Source organism: Salmo salar, chromosome 18, assembly GCF_965601325.2.
Source record: "Salmo salar chromosome 18, fSalSal1, whole genome shotgun sequence".
NCBI lineage: Eukaryota > Metazoa > Chordata > Actinopteri > Salmoniformes > Salmonidae > Salmo > Salmo salar.
Window position 1 is genome coordinate 78343768 of NC_138308.1, and position 12359 is coordinate 78356126.

Sequence of the window (12359 nt, forward strand, 5' to 3'; positions counted from 1 at the left end):
GATACGCCCCAGAGAACTTGTCATGAAGACGGAAAAGTCCTTTGTACCCTGGGGTATAAAACATGTGAGTTAAAATCACCAGCTATAATAAATGCAGCCGCAGGATATGTGGTTTCCAGTTTGTATGAAGTCCAGTGATGTTCTTTGAGGGCCATCGAGGTAACGGTTTGAGGTGGGATGTAAACGGCCATGGCAATGACGGAGGAGAATTCTCTTGGGAGATAATATGGTCTGCATTTAATTGTGAGGTATTTCAGGTCGGGTGAACAAAAGGACTTGAGTTCCTGTACGTTTCTAGAACTACACAATGAGTCATTAATCATGCAACACAACCGCCGCCCTTCTGCTTTCCGTGAAACAAAATATGTTACAGACCCCAATGTCTCTCTGGAAAGAAATCCTTGCTCTAAGCTCATCATCTTTGTTATCCAAAGACTGAACATTAGCGAGTAATATACTCTGAAGTGGTGGGTGGTGTGCGCGCCTCCTAAGTCAAACCAGAAGGCCGCCTTGAGTGCCTCTCCTCCGTCGGAGGAAATATAAAAAAAATAAGATGTATCACTTACCTTTGATGTCCAGCTTGGTCCCGTTTCCAACCTGACAAGAAAGTCTACATGTCAGTAAGTCTGTTTCCTATTGTGATCTGATTATGTAAATAGTTATCTTATCTTCAAGACATGGTATCCAAAAAAGTGCAAATAGTTGCAGAAGGTACTGATTTCAGAATTTTTTGTTCATCATGTTCAATCATCTATAAATGACTTTGTTGAGCTTCAGAATTAATTTGAGATACTTTCATATGATTTGGACTTGATGTGCGAAACAGGATAATATCGGTCCCATGACTTGAATGTGATTTGTGCCACGAATGCTAAAACATTAGCATTTGGAAACAGTGCCGAGTAAGTTAAACCAAAGCATGGATTTCTGTTATACCTTCTCCATAGGCTGCTTGTAGGGTAAGTGTAACAGTGTAGGTTCCGTCCCTCTCTTCGCCCCAACCCGGGCTCGAACCAGGTACCCTTGCACACATCAACAACTGACACCCCACGAAGCATCGTTACCCATCGCGTCACAAAAGCCGCGGCCCTTGCAACGCAAGGGGAAACCCAACTTCAAGTCTCAGAGCGAGTGACGTCACTGATTGAAACGCTATTAGCGCGCACCACCGCTAACTAACGAGCCATTTCACATCGGTTACACTCACCCCCCCTTTGACCTCCTCCTTTTCCGCAGCAACCAATGATCCGGGTCAACAGCATCAATGTAACAGTGTAGGTTCCGTCCCTCTCTTCGCCCCAACCTGGGCTCGAACCAGGGACCCTTGCACGCATCAACAACTGACACCCACCGAAGCATCGTTACCCATCGCGCCACAAAAGCAGCGGCCCTTGCAACGCAAGGTGAAACCCTACTTCAAGTCTCAGAGCGAGTGACGTCACTGATTGAAATGCTATTAGCGCGCACCACCGCTAACTAACGAGCCATTTCACATCGGTTACATAAGGAAACCAATATGTAATTTCAGGGGCGCAACTTTCACAGAGGAAAGAGTCTCCTGGCTGAACTGACTCAGACACAGAATGTTGTACAAAAGTTTTGCTTCATCCTGAAATGAAAATTTAGTTCAGAACTTTAGATGATGGATTAGCACATTTGAACAATTAACTGTTAATAAAACAATAGCAATTAAAACAATAACAATTAACAATATTACTGTTGATAAAACAATAGCCCACTTTCCAGAATGAGAAATATCCCGTTTTTGAATTTCATCACATTAAATGCTAGCTTGAAAAATGGGTGTCTGATTATTTCTGGCTGGGTACTCTGCTGACATAATCTAATGTTTTGCTTTCGTTGTAAAGCCTTTTTGAAATCGGACAGTGTGGTTAGATGAACCTGTTGGGGCTAGGGGGCAGTATTTTCACGGCTGGATAAAAAAAACGTACCCGATTTAATCTGGTTACTAATCCTACCCAGTAACTAGAATATGCATATACTTATTATATATGGATAGAAAACACCCTAAAGTTTCTAAAACTGTTTGAATGGTGTCTGTGAGTATAACAGAACTCATTTGGCAGGCAAAACCCTGAGACATTTTCTGACAGGAAGTGGATACCTGATGTGTTGAATTACCTTTAAGCCTATGCCATTGAAACACACAGGGGCTGATTAATGTTTTGGCACTTCCTATTGCTTCCACTAGATGTCACCAGCCTTCACAAAGTGTTTTGACTCTTCTACTGTGAGATCTGACCGAACAAGAGCCTTGGAACGGTGATGGCCGATTAGACTCTGGCGCGCGAGTTCATGTTGGGTACCCTCGTTCCAATTCGTTTTAAAAGAGAATGCATTCGTCCACCTTGAATATTATTCATGTTCTGGTTAAAAAAGGCACTAATGATTTATGCTATACAACGTTTGACATGTTTGAACGAACGTAAATATATTTTTTCCCCTCGTTCATGAAGTGAAGTCCGGCGGGCTTAGATCATGTGCTAACAACACGGAGCTTTTTGGACATAAATGATGAGCTTTTTTGAACAAAACTACATTCGTTATGGACCTGGGATTCCTGGAAGTGACATCTGATGAAGAGAATCAAAGGTAATGGATTATTTACATAGTATTTTCGATTTTAGATCTCTCCAACATGGCCGTTTGTCTGTATCGCAAAGCGTATTTTTCTGGGCGCAGTGCTCAGATTATTGCAAAGTGTGATTTCCCAGTAAGGTTATTTTTAAATCTGGCAAGTCGATTGCGTTCAAGAGATGTAAATCTATAATTCTTTAAATGACAATATAATATTTTACCAATGTTTTCTAATTTTAATTATTTAATTTGTGGTGCTGACTTGACTGCCAGTTATTGAAGGGAAACGATTTCCTGAACATCAACACCATAGTAAAACGCTGTTTTTGGATATAAATATGAACTTGATAGAACTAAAAATGCATGCATTGTCTAACATAATGTCCTAGGAGTGTCATCTGATGGAGATTGTCAAAGGTTTGTGCATCATTTTCGCTGGTTTTATGGTTTTGGTGACGCCTGTCTTTGAATTGACAAAACATTACACACAGCTATTGTCAATGTACTCTCCTAACATAATCTAACTTTATGCTTTCGCCGTAAAACCTTTTTGAAATCGGACAACGTGGTTAGATTAAGGAGATGTTTATCTTTCAAAGGGTGTAAGATAGTTGTATGTTTGAAAAATTTGAATTTTGACATTTATTTGGTTTCAAATTTGCCGCTCTTGAAATGCACCTGCTGTTGATAGGGTGCACCACGGGTGGCACGCTAGCGTCCCACATAGCCCCAAGAGGTTAACGAGAGTCTTATCTTTAAAATGGTGTAAAATAGTCATATTTTTGAAAAATTGAAGTAATAGCATTTCTAAGGTATTTGAATAACGCGCCACAGGATTCAACTGGCTGTTGAGTAGGTGGGACAATTACTAAATTACTCACGATAAACGTTCACAAAAAGCATAACAATTATTTTAAGAATTATAGATACAGAACTCCTCTATGCACTCGATATGTCCGATTTTAAAATAGCTTTTCGGTGAAAGCACATTTTGCAATATTCTCAGTAGATAGCCCGGCATCACAGGGCTAGCTATTTACACAGCCAGCAAGTTTAGCACTCATCAAAGTCAGATTTACTGTAAGAAAATTTTTATTACCTTTGTTGTCTTTGTCAGAATGCACTCCCAGGACTTCTACTTCAATAACAAATGTTGGTTTGGTCCAAAATAATCCATCGTTATATCCAAACAGCGGCGTTTTGTTTGTGCGTTCAAGACACTATCCTAAAGGGTAAATAAGGGTGGCGAGCATGGCGCAATTCGTGACAAAAAAAATTATAAATATTCCATTACCGTACTTCGAAGCATGTCAACCGCTGTTTAAAATCAATTTTTATGCCATTTTTCTCATAAAAAAGCGATAATATTCCGACCGGGAATCTGCGTTTAGGTAAACAGACAAAGGAAAAGAAAGCATTCGGTCGACGCGGGCACGCGCCTAAGCCCATAGTACTCTGAGTGGCCACTTGCCAAAAGCGATAAAGTGTTTCAGCCAGAGCCTGCCTCGATATCGTTCAGCTTTTTCCCGGGCTCTGAGAGCCTATGGAAGCCGTAGGAAGTGTCACGTTATTGCACAGATCCTGAGTCTTCAATAAAAAGAGCCAAGATGAAACACTACTTCTCAGACAGGCCACTTCCTGCATGAAATCTTCTCAGGTTTTGGCCTGCCATATGAGTTCTGTTATACTCACAGACACCATTCAAACAGTTTTAGAAACTTTAGGGTGTTTTCTATCCAAAGCCAATAATTATATGCATATTCTAGTTACTGGGCAGGAGTAGTAACCAGATTAAATCGGGTACGTTTTTTATCCGGCTGTGTCAATACTGCCCCCTAGCCATAACAGGTTAAACTGCAATGATAACCAGGACAAGACACAACCTGAACATCCTTCAACGTCTCTCTCTCTGGTCTGGTGTAACAGAACAACTGAGATGAGGGTCGAGAGACAAAGTGAAGAGACAGCATCAGCAGAAATGTCTTTCTACATGCACCACAGGAGTCACAAATTTTAGGTTGGCTCCATGGGTTGTTTGAAGAGGAAGTGAGGTCAAAATAATGCCCCACGTTATATACAGATACAATATGTATTCATAGATGAATCTGTGATGCTATTCTCTCTAAATTGCTTACGCTATCACAAAGGAGTGCTATTTATCTTCAAATGGTATGAAGTCAGAGTTACTGGTTTGTATTTTTTCATCATTTGAGTTGGTTTCTGAGACTAGTAGCACATACAGTGCCTATAGAAAGTTTACACCAACACTGGATTTCTTCACATTTTATTGTGACACAAAGTGGGATTCAAATGGATTTAATTGTCATTTTTTTGTCAACGATCTACACAAAACACTCATGTCAAAATGGAAGAAAATCAAACTTAAGATAAGTGGTAAGAATTGGGCAAGTCATTAAACATATGAAATAAAATGGTGTTTATTGAACTATCACACACATATAGGCAGGTTACAGAGTTCCATGTTACAACTATTATCATCAAAGGGAAGAGTTCAGACATTTGCAAAGTCATTATATACATTTTGTTGTACACTTCCACAAAAACAAATGCATCCAGTCAGTCAACCTCAGCCACTATTGGTGAGTATTTCAGACTTCTGAAACCATCCTAGTATCAGCTTTCACACTTGATGAACAATTATGCTCTGCATCTGAGTGATTCTATGTTGTTATTAGGAGAATATGCCAATGCAGTGACTGTCTCTACAGCTACAACCGACTATTACATTGTATAGCAAATGAGGAATGTACAAAACAGCCAAGTGACACAGACACAGTCAAGCTCAAAGTTGAGGTCAGTAGGGCTCAACTTAAAGTGATGCTGATTGGAGGACTGTCACATCCTGACTTGATGACTCATACCAGAGTAGATGGTTTCTTCCTCTCTCTGTTCTCTCCTCTGTCTCCTGGGCTTGGTACTCTTCTTGACAGTGAACTTCAGGGCAGCGTAGTTCAGGGCATCATCATCACTGTTGAGCTGTGGGGATGAAACATAGATTCACTCAATTCAGACTCTAGGTCAAATCTAATGCTGTACTCTTTTCCTTATCCAGACCCATTCTTGATACGGTACAATTAATCCAGCTAACCTGTTGTTCTGAAGTGCTGGCAAGAGGATTCCCATAGTGGCTTTGCTGAAAAGGGGTCCCTGCTAAAAGGCAAATGTCAAAACATTCAATATATTCAAAAGCTTTTGTTGTTTACTAATAAAAAGACATACTACTGTGAATGTAATATTTTCAGATTCAAAATGAAGTAGGCCAGAGAGGGAAGTGGTAAAAGGTGGGCGAGCCTTTTATCTGTAACTATCATTAATTTTAAGATAATTATGAAGACTTTTACTGTACCTGCACAGTGTTCACATCGTGACCTCTTCATTCTCACACAGAGGATAATGCTGACACTCACACTCAGAATCACAGTAGTTGTCAGGCAAGATATAATGATGGGGAAAATAAGATTACTCTGATCACCCAAAAGGTCTGAAAGTTAAAAAACAAGGCTTCATTATTTTCTTTTATTATTTTTTCCTCAATGCATTTGGCATAAAAGTTAGCTATTAAAGTTAAATCACTGGAAATCTACTATCAACTAAAGGTGAAATATTTACATATTGATATTTCAAACCATTATGGAGAAAAGTAGTGCTGTATTTTGGTTATGGACTACTTACCTTCAACATCCAGCTTGATCCCGTTACCAAACAGTATCTCCCCACATGAGGCCACAGCACAGTAATAAGTCCCAGCATCAGAGAGGCTGAGGTTCCTCTTGGGGAGGTTGTAGACACAGCTCTGTGTAGGAGACCCAGCCTCAGGGCTCTTCTTACACTGATCATTCCTGTCTCCATGGGTGTAAATGATTCCTGGATGGGATTTTCCTGAGCCATGTCTGTACCAATATACACTGTGTTCTCCTGCACAGGTCTCAGTGTGTATTGTACAGTTCAGAGTCACAGAGTCTCCTGGCTGGACTGACTCAGACACAGGCTGTTGGAGCACAGACATGCTGTTGGACCCTGAATCTGAAGAGAGTGAGTAAGATCATGGTGTGTACATTCTATTTTCCTGCTAGATTCATTCATTTAGCATTATATGAACACACATTAGGTAGTGACTTAAGTTACTTTTGACAATTAAAAAAGTTCCTTCCCCAAATGTGACTTCGCCCTCTTCCATAGCACCACAGTAGTATGTAGCGGAGTCCCCTGACTCTGTCTTGGAGATGGTCAGGTTACAGCTGTCAATTCCTCTCTTCACACTTAAACGTTTAGTCTCATTAAAGTCCTTGGTAAAATGAAAACTATTTTTAGAGGGATAATATGATGATGCCATGAGAAGAGGCTTCTGTCCAACAGTTTGCTTGAACCAAGAGACTTTGATCAAATGAGATTGAAAAAAGCAATTTAGTGATACACTTTGTCCCAGTTGTGTAACTATCAAAGGGTCTGGTTGGATTACATTGTTGTTAAGTGCACAACCTGTGAAGCAAACAAACTAAATAAATCAAAGACAAGTTATAGCACAGAATTATACATTATTGTCATTATTCAGACTACATAGTCAATAAAATTGATTCAGAAAGACTGACATAAAAAAGCAAAAGAACCGTATTAATAAGTCTTACTTACCCAAATTGCCGTAAAACAAAAAGATTGTCCAATATATAATCATCATTTTAATGTCCTTTCTGCACTGTATAGTGTGTGGGGTCTGACAACAGGGCACCTTTTACATGATGACACTCATTAGGTAATCATTATGAAGAAGGCGGAAACTCTGAACAGAGTGATATTATTGGCTGTCTGAACAGGCACAAAACATGTGATAAAAACTACAATCTAACATGTGACCTGTGGCATACCATAGTTAGAGCAGCCCTTCAAATGATGTAAAGTCAGAGTTACTGGTTTGTAGTTTTTCATCATTTGGGTCGGTGGCTGAGACTACTGGTTCATATGTCCTCTTTGACATACACAAGGGGTTTACATTGTATTTCTCACTTCATGTCTGTAGAAGGCAGTTCAAGCTTTCAGGAGGAAGTGAACTCTGGTGAGGTTCGCACCTTTTTGACAAAATAAAGATTTGATCCTTTGATACCAGGTGCAAATAATTGGTAAGAATTGGGCAAGTCAGTAAACTTCAAAATAAAAACATGTTTATTGAAGTATCACACAAGTATAAGGGCAGGTTATAGAATTCCATAATACAACCATTATCATGAAAATGAATACTTCAGACATTTGCAAAATCATGATATACATTTTGTTGTAGACTTCTACAAAATCAAGTCAACCACTATTGCTGAGGATTTCAGACTTATGAAACCATCCTAGTATCAGCTTTCACACTTGCAGGACAATTATGGTCAGCAAAGTGGTTATTTTACATTTATATTAGGCAAAGCTAGGCTCATGCAAAGGCATCCTACAGCAAATGAGAAATGTATATAACAGCCAGTTCAAACTGGAACAGTCAAGATCAAAGTGGAGTTCAGAGGAAGGGTGGGACTTAACTTAGAATGATGCTGATTGGATGACCCTTGCATGTCACATCCTGTCTTGATGACTTACACCAGAGTAGATGGTTTCTTCCTCTCTCTGTTCTCTTTGTTCTCTCCTCTGTGTCCTGGGCTTGGTACCCTTCTTGTCAGTGATCTTCAGAGCAGTATAGTTCAGGTCATAATTGTCACCGTGGCGCTATGGGGATGAAACACAGACTCACTCAAGTCAGACTCAAATCTAATGCTGTAATATTTAGCTTTAATACTCTTAACCAGTCTCACTCTTGATGCAACAATTCTGCTAACTTGTTTGTCTGATGTGTTGGCATGAGGATTCCTATACTGGCTTTGCTGAGAACCATTCAAATCTAAAACACAAATGACAAAACATTTAAAACACTTGAAACTTCTTCTTGTTTACTAATTTAAAGGCATACTACTATGTCTTATGTTCTTCTTAATTAAGAAATGACATCAGAGTACGTGTAAATAGGTTGCTGTGTGTGTGAGGGGTGCTAGTGGCATGAGAAGAGAAACAACTGTTCATCACTGCAGCATACATTTTTATGGAGTAAGGCCCAAATAAATACCTTCAACTTCCTTTGTCTTGATTATTGTTAAATGCTTTGTTTATCTTATCACAAAGTAGTCATTGTCAAATGAGTTTGGCAGAGAAACAATGCAACTTATTCATTACAGTTACAGTGAATAAAGTTAACAGTTATTAAGGCTGTGTCATTCATCCATTTCTACTGTCTGATCCCAGAGTACACCATCTCTTCCTCCATGTTGCTTCTGTGTCTTCTAGACCTGTTCTTCTTGTTGCTCAGATTCAGAGCTACATAATGGAGACTGTCTGCATCTTGGGCCCATGAGGAACAATTATAAAATGAAGGAGAAAAATATAATTTTATTGTAATCCCTTTCACACTTCTTTATATGGTAATACAACATAAGGAATTCTATTTACCGCTGCATCTAAAGAAGAGACTGCTGGACCTCTTGTCTGAGACATAGTAGATTAAACAATGGATATAAACAGAAATGTAAGATATTTCACCTACCCTTGATGTCCAGCTTGGTCCCGTTTCCAAACATTATCTCCCCACATGAGGCCACAGCACAGTAGTAAGTCCCAGCATCAGAGAGGCTGAGGTTTCTCTTGGGGAGGTTGTAGACACAACTCTGTGTAGGAGGACAAGCCTCTGGACTCTTCTTACACCAATCACTCCTGTCTCCATGGGTGTAAATTATTCCTGGATGGGATTCTCCTGAGCCATGTCTGAACCAATAGACACTGTGTTCTCCTGCACAGGTCTCAGTATGTATTGTACAGTTCAGAGTCACAGAGTCTCCTGGCTGGACTGACTCAGACACAGACTGCTGAACAACGGTTGTGTTTCCGGACGCTGAACAAAAATGTTTTTACGTCAGCAAATGTGTTTCCTATTTTGTGTCCTCAACATTTATTGAAAATGTAAGCGACAGTAATGTCTTATTGTGCGAATACCTCACATTCAATTAAGACATTGAATATCCAAAATGTAAAGTGCAAAAATGCTGGAGATTAGTTTCGGAACATTCATTTCTAGTTATCTTCTCTCTAAATTCAGATTGTGTACCTTTAAAATCAAGAATGGATCCTTCTCCAAATTCTACCTGGTTGGAAATAGAACTCCCTCATTAATATGTTGCTGAATCTGAGAGCTGCATGTCTGAGATCATTAGGTGTTTTATTCCTTTGCCACTTTGCACTGAGAAGTGAAGATTGCCTTTAAATTCATTGTGGAATGAAGCATTATTGTCACACTTGTAAGCTGAGGACCATCACCCAAGGTTTTCTTGAACCACAAGAAGTGCAGTGCCAAGTTGCCTTCACGGGAGCAGTGCAAAGTCATTGTGTCTCCTATGTTGGCTGAAACAAGGCACATGGTTGAGGATTGTACCGCAGCTAGAATACACACAAAGACAAATATGAATTGCATCAATAAAGTTCCTGTGTATCTTCAAATTTAGGGTGTACCCCCTATAAGCACAGTAGTATAAAAGCTGGACCTACCCATCTCCCTGAGAAGTGGAAATATCAGGCAGAGTGTGATGATCCATCTAGACACCGTTGCCCTAGCGCACACCAAAAACTATACATACCTCGGCCTAAACATCAGCGCCAGAGGTAACTTCCACATAGCTGTGAACGATCTGAGACACAAGGCAAGAAGAGCTTTCTATGCCATCAAAAGGAATATAACATTTGACATAACATTTGGGATCTGGCTAAAAATACTTGAATTGAATATAGAACCCATTTCCCTTTATGGTTGTGAGGTCTGGGGTCTGCTCACCAACCAAGGATACACAAAATGGGACAAACACCAAATTGAGACTCTGCATGCAGAATTCTTCTAAAATATCCTCTGTGTACAACGTAAACCACCAAATAATGCATGCAGAGCTGAATTACCCGCTAACTATCAAAATCCAGAAAAGAGCCATTAAATTCTACAACCACCAAAAAGCAATCAATTCCCAGACATTCCATAACAAAGCCATCACCTAGAGAGAAGAGCCCTCTAAGGAAGCTGTTCCTGGGGCTCTGTTCACAAACACAAACAGACCCCACAGAGCCCCAGGACAACAACACAATTAGACCCAACCAAATCATGAGAAAACAAAAAGATAATTACTTGACACATGGGAAAGAATTTACAAAAAAACAGAGCAAACTAGAACGCTATTTGGGCCCAAACAGAGCGTACACAATGGCAGAATACCTGAACACCGTGACTGACCCAAAATTAAGAAAATCTTTGACTATGTAGACTCAGTGAGCATAGCCTTGCTATTGAGAAAGGAAGGCAGACCTGGCCCTCAAGAGAAGACAGACTATGTGCGCACTGCCTGCAAAATGAGGTGGAAACTGAGCTGCACTTCTTAACCTTCTGCCAAATGTATGACCATATTAGAGAAACATTTTTCCCTCAGATTATTTCCCCACAAAGATTTTGAAAAAAAATCTAATTTTGATAAAATCCTATATATTTAGGGCAAAATACCACAGTGTGCAATTACAGCAGCAATATTTGTGACCTGTTGCCACAAAAAAATGGACTTTTTCATTGTTTAATTCACTTTTGTTAATTATCTATTTCACTTGCTTTGGCACTTGCTTTGCCAATAAAGCCTTTGAAATTGAATTGAATTTGAATTTAAAATTGAATTGACATTGAATTGATCATCTATTAAGTTGCCACCTTCTTTACTAACTGTGTCTTGAGTGGAAGAAGTCTGCCCATGTAGACAACAATTCAACAGTGGGCTGTTTGGTGACTGGTTGAACTGGACAGGTCATTTTTGTTGATGCCTTATCCAGCCCACCATGGTCTTCACAGGTAAACTGAGAATCACTTACTGTGTATTATCAATGCTAAAAGTGGACCAATGCTAGTCATTTGCAAAAACTGGCTGGATGAAAGCTGTTTAATACTCTGTTAAAACTCTTATCTGGATAAATAGGCTGTGTAAGAACAATTCAAATATCATCCAGCAACCATTTTTCTTTTTTGCCAATCATCATTTTCTGTACAGCACTTTGTGACATCGGCTGATGTAAAAAGGGCTTTATGAATACATTTGATTGACTGATTGATTGATTTACCATCACAGGTTGTTGTTGTTTTTTAAATAGTAGTTTGTACATTTTGTATTTTTTAAGCATACATTATATGTACCTGTATGCTCTTGGTATCAACATCAATTGTGTGCCTTAGATATCTTTGGTTCCACCACATGCAGCAGTTACAGTTCTCCTGATGACCTATAGGAGGACTGTTATTCATAGAATGTGACTTGATACTGTATGTACAGGATGAATAGGGGTGGAGCATCATGAGTGTATAAGGGGGAAACACTTACAGGATGAAGCAAGTCTATTTTATGTCAGTCTTACGTTCACTATTTCACAGAAACATGAAGTATAACACGTTAGAGTTCAGTAGGGTCTAGACGTGTACCTGGGTGGGTAGGGCTCTTGGCTGTAGACTGGATACACCTTCTACTCTACACTCTGTAAACTAATGATTACAGTTCAAAAATGAATAAAACCTATGATCTTGTAAGTGATAAGATACTGTGTTAGTCTACATGGCATGCAGTATGTCAGTAGAGCTGTGTTTCTAATTGTGATGGGCGTGAACAATGGACAAAGAGAGTAACTGACTGACACCACATAGACATCCTGCT

The 12359-nt window shown here is 39.5% G+C and overlaps 1 protein-coding gene and 1 pseudogene across 2 annotated transcripts; both read right to left on the minus strand.

The window, feature by feature from the left end:
* Positions 1 to 5015: 5015 nt before the first annotated feature.
* LOC106577670 (uncharacterized) lies at positions 5016 to 7333 on the minus strand. 2 transcript variants are annotated; one of them, XM_014155988.3, is made up of 6 exons: positions 7249 to 7333; positions 6745 to 7098; positions 6292 to 6642; positions 5966 to 6100; positions 5708 to 5769; positions 5016 to 5595 (listed from the first exon to the last, which is right to left on the minus strand). In XM_014155988.3, the coding sequence occupies exons 1-6, from the start codon at positions 7292 to 7294 to the stop codon at positions 5455 to 5457; spliced, it is 1089 nt and encodes a 362-aa protein (XP_014011463.1). In that variant the 5' UTR covers positions 7295 to 7333; the 3' UTR covers positions 5016 to 5454. The 2 variants fall into 2 exon arrangements, with proteins under 2 accessions (XP_014011463.1, XP_045557355.1); XM_045701399.2 differs by lacking the exon at positions 7249 to 7333 and having other exon boundaries at positions 6745 to 7232.
* A 1536-nt stretch (positions 7334 to 8869) lies between these two features.
* On the minus strand, positions 8870 to 10306 carry LOC106577716 (uncharacterized; annotated as a pseudogene).
* Positions 10307 to 12359: the final 2053 nt, after the last annotated feature.